We start from the raw sequence: 26,704 nt of genomic DNA, 5'->3' as shown, positions 1-26,704 counted from the left end.
ACGCTCGAGCCAATAGTGCACGTACTTCAGAGCCGGTTGTTTATATGTGAATTGTCACGCCCTATGTTTGTATATGTGTATATGTTATTAATATAGTTTTTTTTTTTTTTTTAAACAAACTTCAGAGCCGGTGTTTTCCCACACAAACCGTGCGGCAAACACACACAAGCAAAACAGATGCAGAGGGATATGATGGCAGAGCATTCAGAGGAAAATTTGTCCTTTACGAGGTGGAGATATAAACACTATTTCAAGTTGGTCGAAATTAAAGGAAAGAACGTGCATGTAAAGTGTAATTTATGTCCCGGGGCAAAGCTTTTGTCGACATCTGTGGCATTCAATTCAAGTCTGTTTATTTGTGTTCCACTTCAAGTGTAGGATAAATCTGTTGCTGGTGAGTTGCAATAAATATTACAAGGTTCTATAACACAGCTACCTCTCTGTTCTTCTCTATTCAACTGACTCAAATACTGCTCAGAAAATTTCAAATTCTTTGACATACAACAACTTCTTTTTAAAGTTACAGAAATAGTTACTTTCCCAGGTAACTAGTTACTTTTACTATAGAGTAATTCAGTTACTAACTCAGTTACTTTTTGGAAGAAGTAGTGAGTAACTATAACTAATTACTTTTTTAAAGTAATGTGCCCAACACTGGGCATTGACCATCTCCTGCTGTGTAGTTCTCGGCTGAGCCCTCACTTTACTCATAAAGAGTGATGCCCCACGAGGAGAGATTTTATATGTAGCCCCAGTCTGGGGTAGATTATCAGTCATGTTTCGCTGCAACTGTTGAATTATTCTCACCGAGCTGTTTTCCAATTGTCCCATAGCCATTTCCAGCTTTGTGGAGCTCGACAATTTTTTTCTCTGAAGTCTTTCGAAAGCTTTCTGGTCTTGCCCATGGTAGAAGTTGGATTATGACTCACTGTGGGGTTCACAGGTGACCGTAATGAGCTCAAACGGTGAGTGGGTGGGTGGTTACTCATGGGCTAAAGATGGACTTTTTTGAGGGTGGACTGACAACTCTTTTACCCCTTTCCCACTGGCCAAAAAATCCATGTCAACCCACTAACAATCGGCTTTTGGTGGCAGTGGGAAAGGTGCAGCGACCCGCCTCGACCTGTGTCAATCAACCCGCCAAGCGACCCGCGTTAAAATCACCTCTGCTCTGATCGTCATGCAGTGTGAAAGCAAAACCCCGGGTCAACAGTCAACATCCTAATCTACGTGGTGACGTAGGCTCTTACGTGATGCGTCATAACAACGTGCCAGTCACCTCCCATTTAACACGCCCCACAACCGTAGTTACGTCGATGCTCACAACAAAGCTAGTAGAAGAAGGAGCCAGTAGCGCACCACATTGAACAACATGTCCCAGCATAGGAAAGATGATGAGACCTGCCAGCTCCTTTCCATCCGTGGAGAAGAGGAGGTTCAGCGACAGATGTCTGGGACCGTGCGAGACACAGCAATTTATAAAAATATTGCCGGTACATTAAAAGCTCGAGGCTACGAGCGGACGCCCAAGCACATCATCAACAAACTGAAAGCATTGAAAAAACATATCTCTTCGTAAAGGACAACAATAACCGGAATGGGTTCGTGACTGGCCATTTTACGAGCTGTGCAACAGCATTTACTGCACCTCTGCTTTGACTAACCCCGTGAGGCTATCTGAGGGCAGTAAAAAGCATGAAAACAGAGACCACAAACGGAAAGGAGGCTTCCATGTTGCTCTGCATTGTTTACTTCCTTGAACTGAATGAATTCGGTTGCACTTGTCGACGCGCATCTTAGCGTGGTGGCGTCACGTAAGCTTACGCACGGCTGAGGAGGGGTGGGGGGTTAGACGGGTGAAAAAAAAAGAAGACACGGCTTTTTTTTTTTGTCAATGGGAAAGGTGCCAAATGCCAATTGCTAGTGGGTTGCATCAGCTTGGAAAAAACGCGCGTTGACCCACTAGTTTCAGTGGGAAAGGGGCATTTGAGTGTCATAATTAATGCTGATTCTCAGGGGTACAAACAAGCCCATCGACAGGGGGGAGTTCACCCGGGTATGTTGTCCTCAGGTCCATAGAGGCCCCTGAATGACCCTTAATTTATTTTACTTTACATCCACACAGATCGGAAGTACACTGGTTGGCTCTTTGCCCTCCGCTGTCTCTCTGATTGGTTGACTTCGTGACACGTTAGTAGCGTGTGCTCAACTGAGCGCGCAGAGAAAAAAAACTGATGAGCGCAGGAGTCGAGAATTTTAGCGAGATCAGGAGGTGTGCTCAAAATACATTTTTTGCTCGCTCAGAATAGAGGCAGTACAGGTGTGCAGAAATTGAGCGAGCGCAGGAGGGGTGTTTTCTGTGCTCAAAATCCATTATTGCTCGCTCAGAATAGAGGCAACAATATAACTCCTTATTACCAGTGACTTTAGCTGGAGGAGAGCAAGCCTTCAGTAAAATGAAAATGATAAAAAAAAACTACCTACGCTCCACCATATCACAGGGCAGGCTTAACAACATAGCCATGCTCTCCATTAAGTGTGAGCGTGCTCAAAAACTGGATTCACTGATGTTATAAATGACTTTGCTGTCAAAAAAATCTAAGCGCATCATTGTTTGAAGGCTCGATAACCCCAGGGATGTGGAGAAGGGAAGTACAGGAAGTTTAGTTATACTGTTTTGTTGCTTAGCAAGGCAGGTATAGCACTCTTCGTTGTATTGTACTGTAGCCTACATGGGACAATAGATGGAAATATATATTTTTTTATATTGTGTTACATCACATTGCCGTCTGTACAATTTAACTGTCCATCCCAAATTAAATAATTTGAAAATTTACACTGTCATTGCTTGCAAAGCGTTAAAAGTACTGCATATGTTGTCGTGACAAGCCGGTGGCAGGGGTGGGGTGGGGGAGCCCTATAATGGTCTCTTGTCCCTGGGCCCCTGCAAGTCTGTTGACAGCCCTGGTTACAAATCCTTATGAACCCCAGTAAATTACAAATAAATCATTGAAAAATCATACAATGTGAGTTCCGGATTTTTAAAAAAAAATTATGTCTCTAGAAGTGGATCTATGGTTGCATCTATGATTGAAATTTCAGACCTCTACCTATTTTCTGGGTGAACTTGCAAAATTGCAAGGGGTGCGAATACTTCTGCTCCTCACTGTATATACTGTATGTATGTATATGGGCGGCCGTGGCATAGTTGGTAGTTGGAGTTGTCCTTGGACCGACAGTATATACTGGACTGTCTCAGAAAATTAGAATACACAATATTCTAATTTTTTGAGACAGTCCTGTGTATATATACAGGACTGTCTCAGGAAATTAGAATACACAATATTCTAATTTCCTGACTGTCTCAGGAAATTAGAATATATATACACAGGACTGTCTCAAAAAATTAGAATATTGTGTATTCTAATTTCCTGAGACAGTCCAGTATATATATATATATATATATTACGTTATTACGTGTACGTATATTACATTTTTGCTTGTACTTAAGTAATTTTCTGTATTTGTACTTTTAATTGAGTAAAAAAGTGAGTACTTCATCCACCAATGCTTGTATGTTATACATGCAAAAGACAGTCTGGTTTGCCAGGCTAATGTGTACCAAGTTTTCACATGCCAAAATATGCAAAGTAGTTTATTTCCTGCTCACGCATTCCGACTGAACAAATCATCACTGATGATCAGGTTAAGGATTATTTTATTACTTCGCAGTTTGTACAGTTTCTAGCATGGAAAAATAACATGTAACATAAGACCGTATTTACAACTCCATTTTTACAAAGTGTCTTTACAAGATCTGTGTTGCTTCCAAAAAACAAAAGTAATACTAAAACACACAAAACATCCACATCCACACACATCCAAATCAAACTGGAATACACACATAAATAAATATAGACATTCACTGACTGTTCCACGACAAACATTTCTACAGCCAAGATGTACAATGCATCATTTCCACACGTTATAATTTCATTAATAAACATGACATAGTATTCCCAGTATAATTCTTTGTTAATCCTTTAATGGAATATCACTAACATATTGAAAAAAGGACCACTGAATTTTTGTATTTCATGCCAACAGAATGCAAACGGTCATCATGCAAAACCACGGCGAGCTCTCCAATTGAAGCACATATCAAATGGACTACAGTACATGCAACGGAACTACATGATGTACTTGGGGTAAGACAACCGTGACATCCATCGGTGAAAATAAATAGATATTTTTTTTCTGTGTGGGTGATTTCACGTTGATAGATTTTAGACTTTTGTATGAACTGTGTACTAACTGACAGCAAGACTTTGTAGTAAAATCGTCAAGCGAAAACTGTACACGCTAGTCAGAGGGATTCCGAAGTAATTGCTATTTCACAAATGGAAGGAGGGCGGTGGCGGGAGCATCGATTTAGGGGACAGTTCACAATTCCACACTTTCTTCCCCGATAGTCTCTGACAGATGGGAGGGAAGAGCGACTCGATTTCCCTCGCTTTGCGACTCAGTGTCTTTCGACTGATGGTTTCTGGTGATGGGGATGGTGCTGCCGGAGTCGGGGCCCTGAAAAAAGACAAAATAAAGCTGCAGGCCATGACTGAAATATGGAGGTATGGAAGAAAGACGATTCTTTTATACATTGTTGAAGGACATCAGAGAGTCACAAGCTGTTATGGCACCGACTGTAGTGAGTTCTGATATGGTTCTCTTCAAAGCGGCATTCTTATCACAGTCTGACCTTGAGGTGTTATTAGTTTTATGTTTCATGGAGTCATTGAATACCACTCCAAGCACATACTTTGAGAGGAACTCAATTTCTTTTCACAATCTAACATTCTGCATCTCTGCAGTAAGTGAACGGATAATGATATAATCTGGATCAATACATCCATTGGTTAACCCTTTATAGGGCAAGTGGCTATTTTTGGTCATTTAAACTGAGATGACTGACTGTAAATGCTCATTAAGGCTACAACAACTAATCGATTAAATCGATTGAAATCGATTAATAAATTAGTTGCCAATTAATTAGATAATCCATTTTTGCCGGCAGCTATGAGCAGTCACGTTTGGGTCCTTGTTTATGTGTAATGTGAGGTGCAAGTGATCAGAGCAAGAGAGAGAGAGTTCGCTGCTGCACTCAAGTTGGGTTGCTGAATCAATACTAGGGGTGTGCCATCTTAGGCACCCCACGATTCGATTCGATTACAATTCAGGGTGCTATGATTAGAGTATTGAACAATGATCACGGTATTGATGATAATCATGAATATCACGATTATTAATCAATCATACATTATTAATTAATAAAGTAGCCACACAAATGTACAGTATATCCATTATGTATTTAAAATATCGTAATGGTTCAACAGGAAGCTGCCAAGTGCAAAAACATGAACCATTTTTAAGACAGTACTTATTTCTCAACATGCCTATACAACACACAGCTAACCTTGACATGGTCTTTTTTACAAGAAGGTACAAAAACATTAGCTGTTTCAAAGGCGGTACTTATTTCTCTCAACAATACAGTAAATTTTACACAAGTGGAATGAATTCCACATTTTTTGGAAACAAAGTGTCCTTAGAAATAAGACGTCTTTTAACCAATATACTTTGTTTTCACAGATTTCTGTACTACTTTGCATGCTGGTAGTGTTACCGCTGTACTTAATCATGGTTTCACACGTTCTGCACATGGAGTAACTTTTGTACACCAACAAACAACGGACAAATAGAGATGGAAATACACAGTAGCGAATTCGTTAATTAGCTTAGCGCTCGACAATAAAGGCTAAACAGTACCAGAGGGTTCGTGTACTCACCTCTTATAGGTGCACACGGGACTTAGCAACACACTAAGAACATTTTTCAATTAACATGACTTGAAACTACTGCTGGACAACTAAAAGACAAGGCGCAACAAACTATCTCTCTTCCTCTCTCTTTACAGTCTGCCTCCTTCTTATACCATTTTTTGTTTAGTTTGTTTAAAGAAAATAAATGAGTCATTGACACATTTTATATCAGCGCTTTGCCCACAAGAAATAATGTCAATCAGCAGCACTTTTTGTTTTTATTTGAATGAATAGGACTTTTGGTTTGTGTACTGAGAAATTCTTTTTATGTTTTATACGCAGAACCTTTATTAAAAACTTTTAGTTTTTAGTTTTATGCACTTAAAGCAGTACAGTTGTAGACTACAGTAAAGTCAAGTCAGGAAGCGATATCAAAATAATATTTTGAAGGAAAGATTCAATTTTTTCTTTATTGTTACTCACATGCCTATAACAACTTCAAGTTAAGTTGCGGTAATTGCAAAGTGACATTTATCAGATTAATCGTCTGATCGTCAAAATTAATCGTCCGATTAATTGATCATAAAAGTAATTATTAGTTGCAGCCCTAATGCTCATCTTTCGGTGTCATCGACGAGGCTAAACGTCCAAATGTCTTCTTCTCATTCGAATGTCTGAAATGTTTCAGCAACAAAATGATTAAAATTGCTTTGAATGTTTTATTGCTTAAGGTGAAATGTAACTGATTAGTATTAAATGTATACATAATAGAGATTGACCGATATGGGTTTTTCAGGACCAATATGATCCTGATTATTAGTAGTTAGAGTGGCCGATAACAGATTTTTGGAGCAGATATTCATTTGCAGTAAAAGTGTAAAAATTAGCGTTAAAAAAAAAAAACAAAAAAAAAACAAGAATAATGCAAACACTGAACTTCATTGAAATGCCAGAAGTGCCTGAATTTCCTACACTCAGAAACATCTCTAATGTGCACGTGGAGAACAGTAATGTAAACAGTTGACCTGAAATCTAACCTTAAATATCTCTTATAAAGTTGAACAAAACGTTCAATAAATAGCTCTCTGAAATTTATTGGTAAAGTAGTCGGTCCCCTAACCAGAGGTTGTGGGTTCGATTCTCTGCCCTGATGACCTGGTCTAAGTATCCTTGAGCAAGATACTAAACCCCACGTTCCTCCTGGTGCTGCGTCACCAGTAGGTAGATGAGAATATATTGTGACGCGCTTTGAGGGCCTTAAAAAGGTGGAAAGGCGCAATACAAGTGTAACTCCAGTTACCATTACCATTTAACCAATCAGAGGACAGGGTGAATACTAGTGCAGGAGAGAGAGGCGTAGCTGCATCTGAGCCGAAATAACCCAGTTTTAAATTGATTTTTTTCATATCGGACGGTTGGATTAAAAAAAAAAGGCCAATACGATATACGTAAAATTTCCCAAATATCGCCGCCGATAATCGGTCTATCTCCATTACAGAGGTATGAAAAAGTATCTAAACTTTTTGGAATTTCTCACATTTCTGCATAAAATCAACATCAAATGTGATCTGATCTTTGTCAAAATCACACAGACGGAAAAAAAAACAGTGTCTGGTTTTACTAAAAACACCCAAACATTTATAGGTTTTCATATTTTAATGAGGAAAGTATGCGAACAATGACAGAAGGGGGAAAAATAAGTAAGTGAACCATCACATTTAACATTTTGTGCCCCCCCCCCCACCCCCCCACCCACCAACCATGGCAGCAATAACTTCAACACGACGCTTCCTGTAGCTGCAGATCCGTCTGGCACATCAGTCAGGACCAATATTAGCCCACTCTTCTCCACAAAACTGCTATAGTTCAGTCAGATTCCCGGGATATCTGGAATGAATCACTGTCCTTAGGTCAGAACAGCATCTCAATGTGGTTCAAGTTTGGACTTGGCCATTCCAGAACGTGTATTTTGTTCTTCTGAAAACGTTCTGAAGTTGATTTACTTCTGTGTTTTGGATCATTGTCTTGTTGCAGCATCCATCCTCTTTTTAGCGTAAACTGTCTGATAGACGGCCTCAGGTTTTCCTGCAAAACATCCTGATAAACCTTTGAATTAATCCTTCCATTAATGATTGCAAGTTGTCCAAGCCCTGAGGCAGAAAAACAGGCCCAAATCATGATGTTCCCTCCAACCTGCTTCACGGTGGGGATGAGGTGTTGATGTTGGTAAGTTGTTCCATTTTTTCCTCCACACATGACATTGTGTGTTACTCCCAAACAATTCAACTTTGGTTTCATCAGTCCACAAAATATTTTGCCAAAACTTCTGTGGAGTATCCAAGTGCCTTTTCGCGAACATTAAACGAGCAACAATGTGCTTTTTTTTAGACAGCAGTGACTTCCTCTGTGGAGTCCTCCCATTAATGCCATTTTTGGCCATAGTTTTACATAAAGTTAATGTGTGCACATAGATATTGGACTGTGCCAGTAATTTCTGTAAGTCTTTAGTAGACACTCTAGGGTTCTTTTTCACCTCTCTGAGTATTCTGCGCTGAACTCTTTGCTTCATCTTTGGTGGATGGCCACTGCTTGGCAGAGAAGCAACAGTGCCTAACTCTCCCCATTTGTAGACAACTTTCCTGACTGAAGGTGATGAACATCCAGACTTTTAGAGATGTTTTTTTTCCCCTTTTCCAGCTTTATACAAATCAACAATCCTCTATCGCAGGTCTTCAGACAGCTCTTTTGACCGAGCCATGATGCACATCAGACAATGCTTCTCATCAAGACACAGCTTACCGGGTGTGTGTTTTATGGTGGGCAGGGCAGCTTTAAACCACTCATCAGTGATTAGGCACACACCTGACTTGTTTTTTGGTAAAAATTGGTTTCAATTGCTCTTTTAATCTCCTTAGGCAGAGGGTTCACGTACTTATTTTTCCCCCTTCTGTCATCGTTTGCATGATATCGTCATTAAAATATGAAAACCTATAAAACTTTGGGTGGTTTTACTTAAAGCAGGCACTGTTTTACATCTGTGTAATTCTACAAAGATCAGATCACATTTGATGGTGATTTTATGCAGAAATGTAAGGAATTACAAAAGGTTCAGATATTTTTTCATACCACTGTACATAATATCATATAAAATCGATCAAATCAAATATCATATTGTTGTCCAAAGAACTGTTATTGTATCATATTGTGAAATTGGTAATTGGTACACATTACATTTATAATTGCTTCTCTAACATCACTGAGCCAAGGCATATATTTAATATTAGAAGCCCTTCAAAAAGCTATGGATACTGGAATAATGAGGATATTGTTTTTGTTTACTCACAAATGTATTTGCTAGTTATGAAATTTGGCCTAGTTTAGCTCAAACATTCTGTTCTATAACGGAATTTAGTTGGATAACGGCTGGGGAAATGAATGAAAGAATGAACGTGTGTAATTGTAACATTTGCCATCTAGTGGAATAGAATTGTAATGTTCACTACATGATGCCAGTATATTATATATAGAGAGGAATTGCTTTTAGTGAATGTATAGCAAATTTTGGATCGGTGCATTTATAGGGAAGGCAAATTCATTTTTGAAGTGCCTGGTTGAAATGGATTGGATGTCTATTAGCGTCAATAGCACTGAAATATGATCATTTTCTGTGTTACAGCTTGCAACAGTAGGTGTTCCATCGTTGCCATGACAATGACTTAACACATTTATTCACGTGGAATGACAGTAAAAAAAAAAATCTTCAGCTATTATATTATCACGAATGAACAACATATTGGAGTGAGCGTGTCATGCTGCTGACTGATGTATGTGCAAAATCTGACAATAAAAATCTATTGTCACAATGATTCTTTAATGCCCGTGACACTAATCTGATTTAAAGAGCGGGCCTGTCACCATGATTTGCGACTTCACAGATTTTTGGCATCATGCCGCTGCATGTGTTATCATTTTATACAACAGCCCGCAATCATGACGAAAATAAGTGCACTTCATCTAAGCGTACAAGTATGGACATACATTGTGATTGTTACATTATTTTTTGAGCTATAAGACTATACTTTTTTTGTAGTTTGGCTGAGCCTGCGACCAGTGTTGTTAATCTTACTTTTAAAAAATAACTAGTTATAGTTAAAAATACTTTTCCCAAAAAGTAATTGAATTAGTAACTCAGTTACCTCTTTGTAAGAGTAATTAGTTACCCAGCAAAGTAACTGATGTTACTTTCCATGTTCTACATTTTATTACATTATACATTCTATAACCTCTCTCATAAAAGATGTTAATATTAACTGATTGAAGTGATTTTTTCATTTAAAAAAATTGTACGCCACACTTTTTACACTTTAAGATTCAATTTCACCTATATAACTGTAACGCCATACAAACTTTAATTTTCAAATGTCGCGAGAAAAACAGCCTTTTTGTTTTTCCTGTTGTACTGAACCCACACCAAACCGTGACCACTGCACCGAAGTACGTACTGAACCGTGACTTGTGTGTATCGTCACACCCCTAATATATACAGAATAGATATATTTTTTGATATGCAGGTAAGGCTCTGAATCTCCTGCCTCTCCTGTCTTTGCTTTAGTTCTTTTGATTAAAAAACATCACACAAGGTTCATGGGTATGCCATTCAAGGAAAGTTTAGGGCAAATGACTATTTTTGTTAATAAAAAGAGAAGACAAATTATTATTATCTTGTAGTGTCAACAAGGACAACGCCAACTTGGTGACGATAATGCACACTCAGCAGGAAAACAGGACATTATTTTCAATTATTTGTACCCATCAGGACATTATTTTCAATTATTTGTACCCATCAGGATGCAGCGAACTGTGTAAAAAAAGAGAAGTTGAGTTTAAGATGACGTTCGTAACGCTAAATACTAATGCTAACGAAACCGCGGATGCAATGCTAACGCTCCCAGCCACCTAGCAAATCACCATCGCGTTTGCAACGTTGTCACGACCCCCTTTCCTCTTCCCCCCACCGCTCTACTCTCTCCCAGACAGCTGTGACAAAATCAGACTACTCGTGCTTCATTCAACCAGATTGTAGTAACACGCCCCTTCACATCCTCAGTAACGGCAACGGCGTTGCGAAGATGGGAAAAGTAATTAATTACATTACTCGCTCTTGTTAACACAACTGTGCACTAGTGCACAGTCATGCTGGAACATTAAAATGAGCTCAACCCTTTATAGGGCAAGTGATTATTATTGGTAAGAAAAAATTAAATGAATATATAAATAAACTTAACCCCATAAAGACCAGGCGTCCACATATGGACATCACATTTTGGGTCATGTAGCCCACAACATTTAATTGGTATACAATTAACTCATTGGCTGCCATTTACGATGCTAGACATCCAATCCATTTGAAGTGGGAGGTTGGCAGGAAATCAACGAATGTTCAATCCCTGCCACCCTACCAGTTGAAATGGACTGTCTATATCTACTAGTGATAAACTGATTTAAATTCACAGCAGACAGACGAAAAGTGCCACATAGTTGGACGCCTATCACTGTCAATGTCATTCAATGAGTTAATCATTATGCTCTGCAATTTGTTATGAATAAGTACACTTGTATTAATGAATTGCAAAGACGGGGAAAGTAATTCATTAGATTACTCACTACTGGAAAAAATAACGCCGGCAGAAACGCAGTTATAAACAACACTGCCTGTGACTGATACTCAGGTGCACATTATGTATACTTTATTGGATTTGGTAGTTATTACAGCGGATTTTCTTTCAATTACTATTACTATTATTTATTACTATTTAATTCTCTTTTTAATTACGATTACTATTATTTATTACTATTTAATTAATTGTTACATTAATAGTTGCTTATTTAGCCTGATGTCCTCCGTGTCATTGTTTGTACTAAAATCTATATGTTTGTTCTCTGATCAAATAAAATTCCTCACCAAAATGGGACTTATACTCCTGTGAGACTTGTTTTTTCCCTCCTCTTCATTGATAATTTTTTAGCTGGTGCGATTTATAGTCCAGAAATTACGGCATCTACATTAATACCTTCGGGCTGAAACTTAATCTATGATTCAGATAAAATAATTGATAGAATAATACAATTATTACACAATAATCCTGAACTTAATAAAGAAAAATGAATAAATAATGAATGAAAATATGGGAAATAATATATTTAAAAAATAATGAAAAATAATAAAAACATATAAAAATTACAAAGAAATAATGGCTGGACGGAAGATCTGGGTAAAATACAGTGATCACTCATTACTTCGCACTTCAAACTTCACACCCCCAGTCCAACGCGGATTTTTAAAAAATTATAACAAAAAAACAAATGAGCTATCCCGTGCCGATCGCATAGTCTCACTCACTCTCACTCTCTTCCCCCCTCCCGCTCCCTACTCTTTGTTGGTCAGGCAGTGAGTGCACTGAAGTTAACAATGATTGACAGACGTTGATGTTGCCAGAGAAGCGAGCTACAAAGCACCGCATGAATAAATCATCATTTAACTTGTCAAACAGTTGCTATGGCAACTCATTGTGTGTAAGTGAGCAGGTTGAGTGGATGTGAGTGGATTCACTCAATATAGCATTTAATAAAGCCAAGCATTTTTCTGCTTTATTCGTGTTTAAAATAATTCGGTTGGACAGTAATATGTTTAAAACATCATAATTATTACATTTGAAGTGATTTAAAAAAAATTAAATATATATATATATATATATATATATATATATATATATATATATATATATATATGGCGGACAACACAGACAAGGTTGAAAAAGCAGTTTCTGCTCTTGAACCACTCTTTAAAATAAACTGCTGTATATTAAGCCAAAAGCTAAATAAACTGCTATTATTATCTTTATTAAGCCAAAAGAACTGTTGTGTTTGATAGAACAATATGTCTAATATGCTGCCATAGCAGTTTCATGGCGCATTAAGCCCCCAAACTATTTTTAATTTGTCTGTTTTACCCTGGAGACCCCCGTTTACAGACACCGCGCAACCACTTTTGTTTCAACCCAGCCATAAAAAGAAGGTAAGTTATGATATTTATTGTTTGAGATGTCTATAATTTATAGATTAGAATCATTAATTGATGTCAAATACTTAGTTTAAAAAAATTATAAAATTATTCACTCACATATTTTAAACTTTTAAACAAATTACGTCACAATGAAAAAAAATTGTGTCTGTTAATAGGTCACGAATATCTACCTAATAACTATCGCTTAATTGAAATTTTTTTGTTACTGTCGCATTTTCCCCAATATTTTAGATGATAAATAATTGAACCAAACAAAGAAAAATAATTTAAAAAAAAGAAAAAGAAAAAAGAAGAATGTTTAAAAGGGTAAATATTTGAAAAAGAAAATCCTGACCACTCCTTGATGTCTGTGATTTCTGCATTGCGACCCTTGTTATATTACCATGTTTCGCCCATAAAATTCCCCAAAAGTCAGGCTGTGGCCATTCACATCTGTGTCTTGACACTTGGTGAGACATGCTACATGGAGTTTTTGGATCGAAACAAGGAAAGTATGCGATAATATCTCGTTAAGATAATGGTGTCTTCAATTATGCTCTTTCATGCTCTCAACTCGAGTTAGGGTTTAGGGGTTAAAAAATAAAAATAAAAATAAAAAATCGCCCTCCTCTTCAAAATTTTTCTACCCCCAGAAAATTGAGATTTTAAGCTTTCCAATGATATACAGGGTGTCCATAAAGTCTCTTTACCATTTCAAAAATTTCAAATTCAAAAAGAAGTCATTTCCAGACCGATGGAATGGAAGGGATGGGCCAATTCCTTGGTCGCCACTTCACCAGATATCACTCCCCTGGGCTTCTTTCTATGGGGCTATATTAAAGATATCATGCATCGAACAAAGATAAGGGAGATTACTGACCTTAAGCGAAGGATTACTGATGCCATTGCCACAATTGATGAGGCTATGCTACAGCGAACATGGCAAGAAATCGAGTACCGTCTTGATGTGCTTCGTGCTACCAATGGTGCCCATGTAGAAGTGTATTAATAGAGGTAAAAAAAACTTCAATAAACGCTGAATACAATAGAACAAATCTGAATAAAATATCTAATCAATTGCTTTTTTAATAAATTTTTGAAATGGTAAAGAGACTTTATGGACACCCTGTATTACACATGCATATAGGACAAGAATTTAGGCAAAATTGGGGGTCTCAGAGCGGAACTTTGAGTCACCTGAGTGTTTTCCACCATATACATATATATGTATTTATATATACTGTATATATACTAGGGCTGCAGCTATCGATTATTTCAGTAGTCGATTAATCGATGAACTAGTTAGTTCGAATAATCGAGTAATCGGATAAGGAACATGAAAAATGTAAAATACCTGAGCTGAGCCTCAAACGGTGTAAAAAAATGAGCGACCCCAAACTTTTGAACCGTAGTGCACATAATGAAAAATCCCATATGATACACTATGGTATCTTTTTTTTTTTTTAATAGTACCTTAGGAAAAAATCAGAAAAAAACATGCGTTTTATATATACCTCTTTCCAATGGTCAATCTGAATAAATACATTGATCACACACACAAAAAAAAAAAAAAAAAAAATTGGGGGTGGAGGGGGCGCTACTTTGCAGTTTTTCACTTTTCTCTGCGGGTTCTGGTCCCCATTAACCGTGAAAAACGAAGGCTCACTGTAATGGAAAAATAACTTTAAAAAATAGATTTAAAAAAATGGATAGATGGGGGAGTTAACTCCAAAACCTGTCTCAAAATAGGAGGAAAAAACAACAGACGCAGAGCCCAACTCAAGCATGTTCATTCAATGCCATCCATCCTAGTTAACGCAATGGCTCCCATCAACTGCGCTAGACGCCTGATCTATTTGACTAGTGGCAAACTAATTTAAAATAACAGCAGAAGGATGATTGGGCTATCTATCATCATCAATGGAAATGAATGTGTTAATAGCTTGAAAAGATGAGGTTGTGACAAAATCAGTGACCTCATACTTACTGTGTTGATTGACTGGTAATATGTTGGGAGTCTGGAAGGTCTTGACAGTGGCGGGGCCTTCCCCTCCGGTCGTTATGACTTGCACTTCAAGTCTGTAGTAAGTGGACGGTCGCAGATTGGACACGACCAACAGATTGTGATCCTGAGTGACGACAGAGAAACGCAATCAGATGAAATCGTCTAAGTCCGAGACTGAAACTCAGACAAAAACAAATGATGACTTTCATAAGGCCGCCTCGCCTCGGCGTGATAAAGCGTGCAGTGGGTGGCGTTATTTATAGTCGAGCTCCAGAGGCTGGGAGGCGCAGATAGGCGCAACCGTGTTGTTGATAGAGCAGATGATGTCAAAAAGAAGCTTTCTTTCCATTTTTTTCGCAAACGATGAAAAGGAAAAAGACGCAAAGGCAGATGAAACGATACGAGAGTGTGAGAACGTCTCGAAGCTTTTCCCGTGTGTCTGTCTACACTGCAGATTGATGCAGGGGAGGCCACGGGGTGTTAACCTAAAACCAGCCTCGGCACTGAGAATCAGAACACAAGAGGAGCTTTTATCTCAGCGAAACACAAGCGACCTTTTGCGCAATTCATCATATTCCTCTTATAGGAGTTTTAAAGTACCATATAGACATGGACACCGGTTCTTGACTATTTGTATTCCACAAGGATGTCTGGTGCAGGTCATCATCTTGCACCGTTTTTAACAGTACTTCTTTTATGGTGTCAGAATGTGTGCGATGTTGACGCAAATAGTGTTTCCATTTCGCTTTTGAACGCGATGCGAAACATCTAAAAAAAAAAAAAGAAAAAAACACTTTTTGCTGACATTTGAGTGTTTTTTTTCCATTACATGGCTTTCAATCCAAAATGTCAGTTTTACGAATTACTAGGTATAATAGAAACACAGCTGCCGTATCATAAACTATTGAAGGGTCATTTTGTGGTTATTATTATTCTGGATATGTATTTGTACCTAATAGATTAATGAATGCCGCATCTCATTTGTTTGTCTTTACTCCAACATTTTTTTCCTCATTTAACAATAATTTTGTAGGAAGGTATAAAAATTTATTCAAAGTCCCACTTTGACATATTTTTTAAATGAGTCATAGCAGTGGTTTACAGATGAGTCATACTCATGGTTGATATAGGTGAACAACAGTGTTGTTTTGGCAGTTGGTCTTTTGGACCAAAATAATAATTAGTCCTAGGCTAGGTTCATACAGCAGGTCTTAATGCGCAAATCCGAATTTTTTGTGTTTTTCCGACTCGAGTGAGGTGTTACCGTGACGGTATTAACAGCCAAAGTCGCAGAAAAGTGAACTATTTCAAATCCGATCTAGGTGACTTTCGTATGTTGTTAAAATCCGATCTGGGCTACATTTTTCCAGAATGTGGCTGCAGTCTGAACTGTCAAGTCCTCCAAATCGGAATTAATGCTACAATTACGTCAGCAAAGAGCGAGCGAGACAGGGTGCTACGGTCGCGGTGCGGCTGTGCATTAGCGTTAGCGCCTAGCTTGTATGTGGCTTTTGAGGGATTGATGGGCTTGACAACAGTTATATAAAAAAATAAAATGGGTTTAAGATAAGCCTGAGAATGCTCGGTTTTCTCTCTACTCCAAATGAGCAATATTTTAAGATTGCTTACACGGCCAGGAGTCGGGGTTAACTGTCCATATGTGTGTGTGTGTGCGTCATGTGTAGTCAATTGTTTTTGATGCTCCTGCGCATGCGGCTCAGTTTGCTCAGCGCATCTCGGACTGCGAATTAGTGAGCATGCGTGATACTTGAACCATCTTAATGGACAAAGGCAGTCTGAACAGGCACGGCCCAAAAAACCGATGAGACAAAAAATCAGAATTGTGCATTAAGACCATTGGTACGAACCTAGCCTAAGTCATATTTTAGCCATTTCAAAATGTGTTTGTCTAGTTTCGGTTAACGAAAACGCAGACTAATTTAATGTAGTTTTAGTTGACGTTTACTCAAAAGTCCCCCAAATCGGAATTTATGCAGCAATTACGTCCGCAAAGAGCGAGCGAGACGGGGCGCTAACGGTAGCGGTGCAGCTGTGCATTAGCGTTAGCGACTAGCTTGAACGCGGCTTTTGGGGAATTGATGGGCTTGACAACAGTCATAAAAAAAAAATTAAATGGGTTTAGAATAAGCCTGAGAATGCTCGGTTTTCTCTCTGCTCCAAATGAGCAATATTTTAAGATTGCTTACACTGCTGGGAGTCGGGGCTAACTGTCCGTATGTGTGTGTGTGCGTCATGTGTAGTCAATTGTTTTGATGCTCCCGCGCATGCGGGTCGGTTTGCTCAGCGCATCTCGGACTGCGAATTAGTGAGCATGCGTGATACTTGTGCGGTCTCAATGGACAAAGGCAGTCTGAAAAGGCACGCCCCAAAAAACGAAGTGACAAAAAAAAAAAATCAAAATTGTGCATTAAGACATTTGGTATGAACCTAGCCTAAGTCATATTTTAGCCATTTCAAAATGTGTTTGTCTATTTTCTGTTAGCGAAAACGCAGACTAATTTCAGGTAGTTTTAGTTGACGTTTACTCAAAATGTTTTCGTCTGTAAAATTCAAAACTTCTACTCCAAAAACGAATAAATAAATGTTTCCAAAAATTTCAAATGAACATTGACAGGCGAGCATAAATTGTAACATCTACAAAGAGTTTTGCCAAGTGATGATACACACTCAGCAGCAAAACAGTACATTATTTTCAAATATTATACCCATGTGGACGCCACGTGCTGTGTGTAAAAAAAAGTTGTCCAACAGTTTCAGAGGACACTTGATGCTAGCACTAGCTTAATGCTATTGCGAATGCTAAGCTAATGCTACGAGTTCCATTTAGTTTGTGTGTGAAAAATACATAGGGGAACAATAAACCACGAAAGGGAACCGAGTGGTACCCTAAGTCACACAGGCGCTTCACATTCGTGACTTTTTGGACTGTCAAATTGTCGCCACTTCCAGGAGAGCGAGACTCACGAAACAACCGCCACGAAAGGCTCTGCCTGTCTCGGCATCCGTTACGCACACGTCCCCCTGGTCGTCCCCGATTGTGGTTTCCTATTGCAGGAAAAATACGCGGCTCCACACCATGTTTCGATTTGCTATTTTACTTGTGGTAAGTGCACAAATGCGCAACAATTTTAACAACCCAAGTAACGCTGTTAGACTTTCTTTGTCTTTTTCTCAAAATTTATTTCAATCGCAACTCGGCAACTGCTCATAAAAGCAGAGCGTGACCACACTCTGCCTCCCGTGTAATGCATTCAAATACGTTCACGAAAGATACAGTGCTTCCAAAACGGACTCAGACAAGCTGCCAAAAGAACATAGAATATACAGTGTGTGTTTGTATACATACATACACATAGACACACACCGTATGGCTCTTGTGGAATCACATTTTAAAACATGTTGGTTTTTGGCTCTCTCTCTCTAAAAGGTTCCCGACTTCTGCTTTAGAGAATGACGCACCACTCTGTTGTAGGATGCCACCTCAAGTTTAACTTCATTACAATAGTAATGATTATCAATTAGGTTCATGTTAGTCCTCCTACAGAAACCATATTAACGCATTTGCTCCCAAAAACCTATAAATACGTACTATTTTTAATTGTTTCAGTGTCCCCAAAACATATTTATAGGTCTTTTACAATTTTTTTTACAAAAACATCTCTTGGTTCTAATGCAAGTTCGCTCCAAAGCACAACGCTCAAAATCAATTTTAAAGCAATAAAACTGGCCACTTGAGGGCAGTAGCGCATTTGGTAAGAACTCACATCGGACCGTTAAAGGAAATGAATGAAGAGAAAAAGTCAGGAAATGGAAGTTTGATGAGACAGACAGGCTGCGGCCACAAAAGCGTCATCTCTCAGTTCAATAGTTTAGTTATGTGTAAATAAATTGTTACTTTGCTATTAAAAGCTCTATTTGTCTTGTTTTTTTCTTGCTGAAAGAAGAGAGTTTAATCTTTCTTTTTTCCATGTTTTTATAGCAATATAACAGAATTTTCTGTGAGCCTTGAAAAATCAGTCAAAATCCAGTAAAACGAAGCAAAGGGGGCTGCTCCGGTGAAAATGGCGGGGAGTGAATGAGTTAAAAAAAAAAAAAAAAAAACATTTCTCTCCCCCATCTTTTTCCATTTTCATACATTTTTGAAAAAGCTCCCAGAGCCACTAGGGCAATGCTAAAGAGCCGCATGCGGCCCGACAGCTGCAGGTTGCTGACCCCTGGGCTAAAGCAACATTGCATATTCTCTCTAGCCAAGATTAGAAAAATCTTACAGTGGATTTCAAAACAAGCAAGCCTGGAGAGGATGAAGGTGAGTTTGCAGCACAGTACATAAGTGACACAACCAAATACTGCTATGATGCAGGCTAACTACACATAAAAATATCACACGTTGTGAACATGTGACGGAAATGATGGCGCATTTTTGTCTCGTTCTCGTCTCGTCAGACGAAAACTGGCATTCGTCTCATTATGTTTTAGTCTCCGAGGACACGTTTTCAATCCGTTATCATCAGAAAAAAATTGTTCATTGACAAAATATTTTAGTCATAGTTATTGTTGACGAAAACAACAATGATCAGCAGAAAAAGAGAAGACAGTTCCATCAAAACCAATTACTCTAATGTTTCTCCAATATAGGCTGTATTGGCACCATGGAAAAAGTGCTTAGAAAATGGATTTCGTTCCACTGAAATGGATCTACATGACCGCTGCTTTATAATATACATACGTTGCTAATTAGTACCAAAAAAAAAGTTCTACTCACGGTTTCCAGTCATTTTTTAGTAATTACCGTTTTTGTGTCGGTCTTTTTTTTCCCCGTGGCGCAGTGATATTGATACGGCGGAGTCGTTTCGTCAGTGTGTGAAGCCATTTTAGGTCACGTGCACCAATAGAAGACGAGGATTGTTGCTATGGGCTTCGAAAACAAAAAACATGGCGGCGACCGTGTCAAGCTACGACACGAGCGAAGATGAACAAAAGATAAGAAAACCGCATTCTAAATTTAGTCAAAAGACATCGAAACGATGCTATATGCATCTCTCATCTGTCCAAGGGCAAAAAGGGGCAGGAATTTGGCCGAAACGGCGGGCAACTTGCTAAGCTTTCGTGGCTACGTCAGACAATGGCTTTCTCTCCAGGCTGCGTCGAAGGATCTTGCTGAAAATGCGTCGACTGGGACTTTTGTTGTGAATAACTATGGGAGTTGGGGGGGCTTCTGGTCAGATCAGATAAGACTTGCAATGTGAGTTCTGGGCTGTAGCAGTCATTATTATGATGTTAGATTGTTAACTTTGAGCAAAATGTTTAGATTGATAAATAACATCGTATTTAGTTTGTTTAACTGTAGTTCCAAAAACCTATTTGATAATTTTATTCAGGAAAAAATGGCAGAATAGACAAGCCTAGATAATTTGGATTGGAATATTAGGTAAATATGATATGGATGAAACAGTTAACACATGGTTTATGTGTGTGTGCATGTATTTCAGAACTGAAACACCCTTCACTGACAGCTACAACTTCTTCTGTGAGACCGTCGTCCATTAAAAGATAGAGTTGACCAGGAAGTGCTCGAATGGACAAGCTTGTGGAAATATGGCTTTATTGGGACCATGGAAAAAGTGCTTAGAAAATGGATTTCATTCCACTACACTGGATCTCTGCGTTCAATGCATTTTTTCAAAGCCAATACCTTCCTAACTTAGTCACCAGCCAGAAATGTATCGATGTGAATACACAAAAATACAGATCTAGTGTTGCTGTTTTTGCTTGTTTTAATTGTTATATTAATTCTGGCAACACGAAATCTTTGTCAAATGTCATAAACACATCTACCAAACATTTGAAACAAGTATTGGTGCCTTAGTATACACATACAGTAGGTGAATTCAGAATCAGAAATGTAGCTAATTTCTTGAAGGAAACACTTTAACATTAATGATTTGCACCCAGCACAATGAAATATATATTGAATTAAGCTAAAGGCTTATGTGTCATATATTACAAATATCACAACCTACTATGTAATGAAATATATAAAATAAAAAATGAACACCATGATCATAAATGGCTGAAAATCAACCGAATTGCTACCACACCCTCCTAAATATGAATCATGGCAAAAATGGAATAAGACAAAAAATTACAGGGTGATAAAAAAATAATGTGCCAAAAACATAAGGTGATACTTAAAAAATGAAAGACATCACAAAAGAAGTGATGGACACGTGTTGAAGATAACTTCCAGTTTTATTTCATGTTTCACAAGTGCTCAAATGTGAGCACACCCAGCAGCACGGACAAAATCAAGCCACGATGAAAATTCCTCTCAAACGTGTGCATGTCGCAGTTATTGTCTTGATTGCAACTTTTGTTCGATATTTCACATCATCAATACTTGCTGGACGTGTTGGTATGTTAAAGACAAAGTTCATTATCCATCTTTATGGCACATAACGTATGTTATACACTAAGTGTATGTTCCACCACTTCCAGCAAATATTGATGACATGAAAGATCGAATAACAGACGCAATCAACGCGGGAGGGAGGAATTCTCATGTCAACTTGATGTTGTCCATGCTGCTGGTGATGGCCATATTTGAATACTATGAAAACATGAAACTGAACTTAGTTACCTCCTACATCTGTCCAAGGTAGAGTTTTTTAAAAATGTTTTTCGTTTTTGAGATTGCATTATGATTTTGGCACACCCTTTTTTAATCACACTGTATATACACAAAAGGTTGGAATCATTCAAGCATGGTACTGTTGGTACACAACATTTATTTAAACATGGAAGTGTCTCATACTATAAAAAATACATATTATTACACATTCAAATATTGAAAAACGAATTTAAAAAAATATATATATAGAAATAAAAAATAGTAAAACTGTACATGACAACATTACTCCTCAAAATCGCTTTCATCAAAGTCATCATCCCATCCAAGTGTCTTCTGTTTCTTTGGAAACATTCTCGCATGCTTGGCACCGATATAAATCAGTACAAGAAAGTTTTGCAGACATACAGGAACATCTTCCCGTGTCTCAATTGGTTGCCTTTCAACTACAGTTGACTACTTGCAAAACAGTATCAGGGGCAGGATTTTTAGTCAGCCACGTCACTGCCAACTGCCCATCCTCAATGTCCCACCCATTCCCAATAGGAGAAGGGGCACACATTTTACCTGTCAGACAACGTTTCATAATTGCTGCTTGATAGTTTGCTGTCCTGCAATGTTGGTACAGAGCATCAGTTTTGGGGGGGAATAGAATGTTCTGGCAAGACTGACGAGGCCATACAGAAAGATCTGCATTTGGCATCATTTTTGGCATGTGACTGGCCAAACAGGTGGCACACGTATTTACACAACGTGTTAAATGTTTGTAGGTCAAGTTTAAAACTGCTGCCCAGCTTTGCAAACACAGTCAGGTATTCTTTTTTTATGACGTGCAAAAAAAAAAAAAAAAGTTTTTTGCCTTTGCCATGAAAGGCACAAGCAGAGTCACAACCTATAAATGTATGGATGCCAATGAGTGCTGAACACACCCTAGTGCCAGGAGCTGCAGAGACGTCAGTCCTCGTTCTGTTGCCTCCTCCTGTGAAAAAATGCAATTTACACTGTAAATCTATCTGCAGACTTACAGCAATCACTGCCACGTCAGTATCAGGGCTTTTATTGACTACAGCTTGATGTTCTTGAGCCAAAAGGTTTATTTAACCATTGTCACCCATAACAGGTATGCAATAAAAAGTTCTACTGGATTCACTTTCTATACACTGTATATACATTTTATAACAAAGTGGTATTGATATCTGGCGAAAAAATGGTATCCTTACAACTCTAGTTTAAATAAGAATTTTGTGAGCATAAGTTAATAACAATTAACCTTGTAGTAAAGGCGTGCGTATGGCTTACCTGTAGTGAATGTCGTTAAAAATCCCAGTCGACGCATTTTCAGCAAGATCCTTCGACGGAGCCTGGGGAGAAAGCCATTGTCCGACGCAACCACGCAGGCTCTGCACGTTTTTTCCAAATTCCTGCCCTTTTTCGCCCTTGGACAGTTGAGAGATGCATATAGCATCGTTTCGATGCCTTTCGACTAAATTTCGAATGCGGTTTTCTTATCTTTTGTTCATCTTCGCTCGTGTCGTAGCTTGACATGGTCGCCGCCATGTTGTTTGTTTTCGAAGCCCATAGCAACAGTTCTCGTCTTCTATTGGTGCACGTGACCTAAAATGGCTTCACACACTGACGAAACGACTCCGCCGTATCAATATCACTGCGCCCGGGGAAAAAAAAGACCGACACGAAAACGCTAATTACTAAAAAATGACTGGAAACCGTGAGTAGAACTTTTTTTTTGGTACTAATTAGCAACGTATGTAAATTACAACGCAGAGGTCATGTAGATCCACTTTAGTGGAACGAACCAACACAATTTTCGCTCAGCCAATACAGCCTAATAAGCGTTGCAATAGAAGCACCAACAATAACATGAGAAAAATAACAGATAACAGCTTGCCGGTGTTTCCCTGGTAACCACATCTCAGCTCAGTAAGTGACATTTTTTTCTTACTGGAGGCAGAATTTGGGACTGGGAAATGATGCTGTTAGGCAGGCTGTTCTGTCGACTCTCGGTGGTGATTTCAGCCCAGGTGACTTGAAAGCCGGTAATGCGTTGGTGGGCCGCCACTCGAGACACGCGCCACAGGAAGCTGCCGGTGATATTTCCTCCGATGATGGAAAACGTAGCTGTCAGGTTTTCGGGCTTGGCCAAAACTTTAGGAAGTGCTGCAGCTGTTAGGAAAGAAAAAAAAAAACACTTCTTTAGTTTCTAGCCAAGTATACATTCAGAATTGATACTCCTATATGTTATCTATAAAGCATGGGAGGATCGCTCAGTGCCAAGGACGTTGCTTTTTCACGCGTATCCGTGACGACACTTTGCAAAACTTCCATCAATCATAGCTAGAAGACTGTACACATGGCCTTGCAGGAGGTAGTGCACTTGTGCCAGACTTTTTGTTGGCCCAATCAGATTTTTTGGGTGGCAAGAATCCCGAAATGTTGAAATGTAGTTTTGATAGTTTATGGAATTTACATCATTATAATGAAATACCCTTACAGTGTTTGCAATATGGAGAGTAATTAGATGGTTTTGAAAAATGTCTAAATACTCGCCTGGCTCCCCCGGGCAGGGTATGTGTTTGTGGGTCTTGCTCCGGATGGTGGCGCATGACGGCGTGAGGAAGGTGGTGCTCTCCTCTTTGGAGCGTCTCTTGGATTTGAGCATGTGAACCGTGACTTTGTACTTGCAGGAGAACAACAGGCCCGGGAGGTTGATGTAGTTCTCCTGAGCCAAGAAACACAGCATTGATGACTTTGACATGACACCGGGGGTCGCGTCCCACCGCGCCTCCGAGATAATTAAAAGCACGGCGCCAAGGCGGATCGAATTCCCGCACGGGCTCAGTGAACATGAGAACCTTGCTTTTATTCACTTTGCTATGATAATTCAGTGGCCAAACTTGTGTTCCACACAAAATAACATGTACTTTACTGTCAAGGTGTCAATTCTTGAGGTTTGTTTGATCTCTAGTGTCAATGTTATCATCCTAAACTTGAGCCACAACAAAAATAAATTGACCGGGACATGTTTTCAATCAATTTACTGTCAGTTCATTTGAAATTTTAACACTTAAATGCAGTTAAAATCTACCAAAATCAGAATGTTATTTTATTTTTAAGATTTTCTCATTTTAAGCTGCATTTTTAATTGAATGTTCTATATTTAGTATGTTTTTCAATGAATATTTTTTTTTTTATATACTTACTGTATGTATTTATCCAAGGCTTTGTGTATATTGTTAAATGTAAATGTAAACAAGACTAAGATCAGGACAGTTTTTGAGTAAAAGATAAAGGTTAGGAGCTGACTCTTGGCTTTTCACATCAATTCTGACGGAATGAAATTTGATTTCCCTCAACTATCTTCCTCCTTAAGTATCAGCGTGGTCAAAACCATTGGAACTTCTTACTAATTTAAGACAAAATTAGTCCGCTTTTGTGTACTTGTACTGGTCATATTAGAAATACATTGTAATATACCCATGTTGCACATATGACAGGAGCTTTTTTGAATTGATGTGTGTGAAGCATTATGGTAAGAAATATGTTTATTTGAATTTATATCGATCTCTATACCCATGTAAAAATGGAACTTTGTCTGTGTGTGTGTTCTTTCCCCATGGACACCGAAACGGCTTGGCAGATTTAATGAAATTTTACACTGTACTTTATGTGTCTGGGAATGTTCTTACATGGGTTTGATCTCTGTCTGCCTCCATTTAGTGTAGAAAATTAATTCAAAACTCCAAAAAATTAGCATAGAAAATGCAATCTAATTGTGGAGGCGACAGCTTTGCGAGATTGAAATGACTCAGTTTGCTTTCAAACTTTACGGTTTGATGATACGTTGTGGCTTTGAATACTCCACAACAAGATGCTGGATTTAAAAAAAAAAAAAAAAAATGAAGGGATTCATTTTGGCGGGATAGTCATACTCTTGCGACTGTTATTAAGTATGTGTTACACCCGCAATGGTTCATGGGTAGCAGTGGTTGCTGTTGTTAATGTTCTGGTGTTTTCTGTTCAATAAATGTGCTGTCACCTGGGGTCGTTCTGTGTATGGGGCACAAGAGCAGCAATTGTGAAAGATAAAAACTGTCTCTCTCATTCTTCTCCACGTCGTTTGCCACAATACTGTACACAGTGATGGAAACGCAATTTTGCATTAACCCCTTTATGGTGTCGTTTTACTACATTCAAGCTGCATCACTAAGGAACGTATGTTTTATCCGCCATCCGGTTTTATTGCGCTCACGTTACACAAAACTGAGCAACGCTGCTGCTCGATAAACCCATCCAGCAGAAATTTAAAAAAAAAAATCATAGGGAAGCACTGATTTATCAAACGTTGGCCCAACAACCCAGCACAAGTAGTATGCCCGGCAAAGTGTAAAGTATAGATAAACATGGACAAATGTTATCCAGTACAGCTGTTATTTAATCCAATGCTTTTTACTGGAAAACCTCTAGTAGGGTGTTTAAGATCCAAGTACTGTACAGTAAGTGGATGAAATCATTTAAACATCCACCGCCCAAAAGAAAAGCATTTTTCATCTCTTTTCAAGAAAATCTTGCTGACATGTGAATTTCAATTTCTCATTGGAAATAGTGGAGTTTGGATATTAACAGGCATTCCCTGGAGAGCCGGCATGTACATTCTCTCTGATAGCAAACAGCTTTGATTAAAAGTGAATGAGGCGCTGCGTTCACATGAAAGCACAAGCCTGGAATCCGTCCCGACCATCTATAGAAGCAGGATGTATATTTCCTAGCAACCGCAGTTGGGCTCCCCAAAGAATGTGTTGATTGGCCAGGTCTCTGCCATCCTGTATCAGGCTGAGCCCAAACAGCCCCCCGTGCCCCTTCACCCGGTGTGGAAGCTCAGTCACTGCTATCCTCCATTCCGGGAACATTTGCTTTATAAATGCCTTTTATTGGCCATCACCCCACTGGCCCGACCACAATACTGAATCAGCGCTCACAACAACGGCCATTGATTTGCCGAGTGCCACTGGGCTTCGGTTCACCGAGCGGAGGATTTGTCGGGGTAAAGTGTTAAACAAAAAGAGGGTGCACGTGCTTTGAATAGCACAGAGCTGCTGATGAGGCGCTCTCTTTGCACAAGCCAAACTTTTTTAACTACAGACCAAAATTAGAACCTT

General features: G+C 38.7%; 1 protein-coding gene across 1 annotated transcript in view; it reads right to left on the bottom strand.

Annotated features, from left to right (window-relative positions):
- Nucleotides 1–3,707: 3,707 nt before the first annotated feature.
- LOC130926929 (anosmin-1-like) overlaps nucleotides 3,708–26,704 on the bottom strand; it is a 171,030-nt gene continuing 148,033 nt past the window's right edge. Inside the window, exons 11-14 of the mRNA XM_057852260.1 lie at nucleotides 24,096–24,267; nucleotides 23,491–23,711; nucleotides 14,867–15,008; nucleotides 3,708–4,581 (exon numbers count right to left, since the gene is read on the bottom strand). Of these exons, the coding sequence (XP_057708243.1) occupies nucleotides 4,523–4,581; nucleotides 14,867–15,008; nucleotides 23,491–23,711; nucleotides 24,096–24,267 (594 nt within the window). The 3' untranslated portion in view covers nucleotides 3,708–4,522. The remainder of the gene's footprint in view (nucleotides 4,582–14,866; nucleotides 15,009–23,490; nucleotides 23,712–24,095; nucleotides 24,268–26,704) is intronic.

The sequence above is a fragment of the Corythoichthys intestinalis genome, chromosome 12 (genome assembly GCF_030265065.1).
Source record: "Corythoichthys intestinalis isolate RoL2023-P3 chromosome 12, ASM3026506v1, whole genome shotgun sequence".
Taxonomy (NCBI): Eukaryota; Metazoa; Chordata; class Actinopteri; order Syngnathiformes; family Syngnathidae; genus Corythoichthys; species Corythoichthys intestinalis.
Note: the sequence above shows the minus strand (reverse complement) of the source record. Positions and strands in the feature narration are given on the sequence as shown.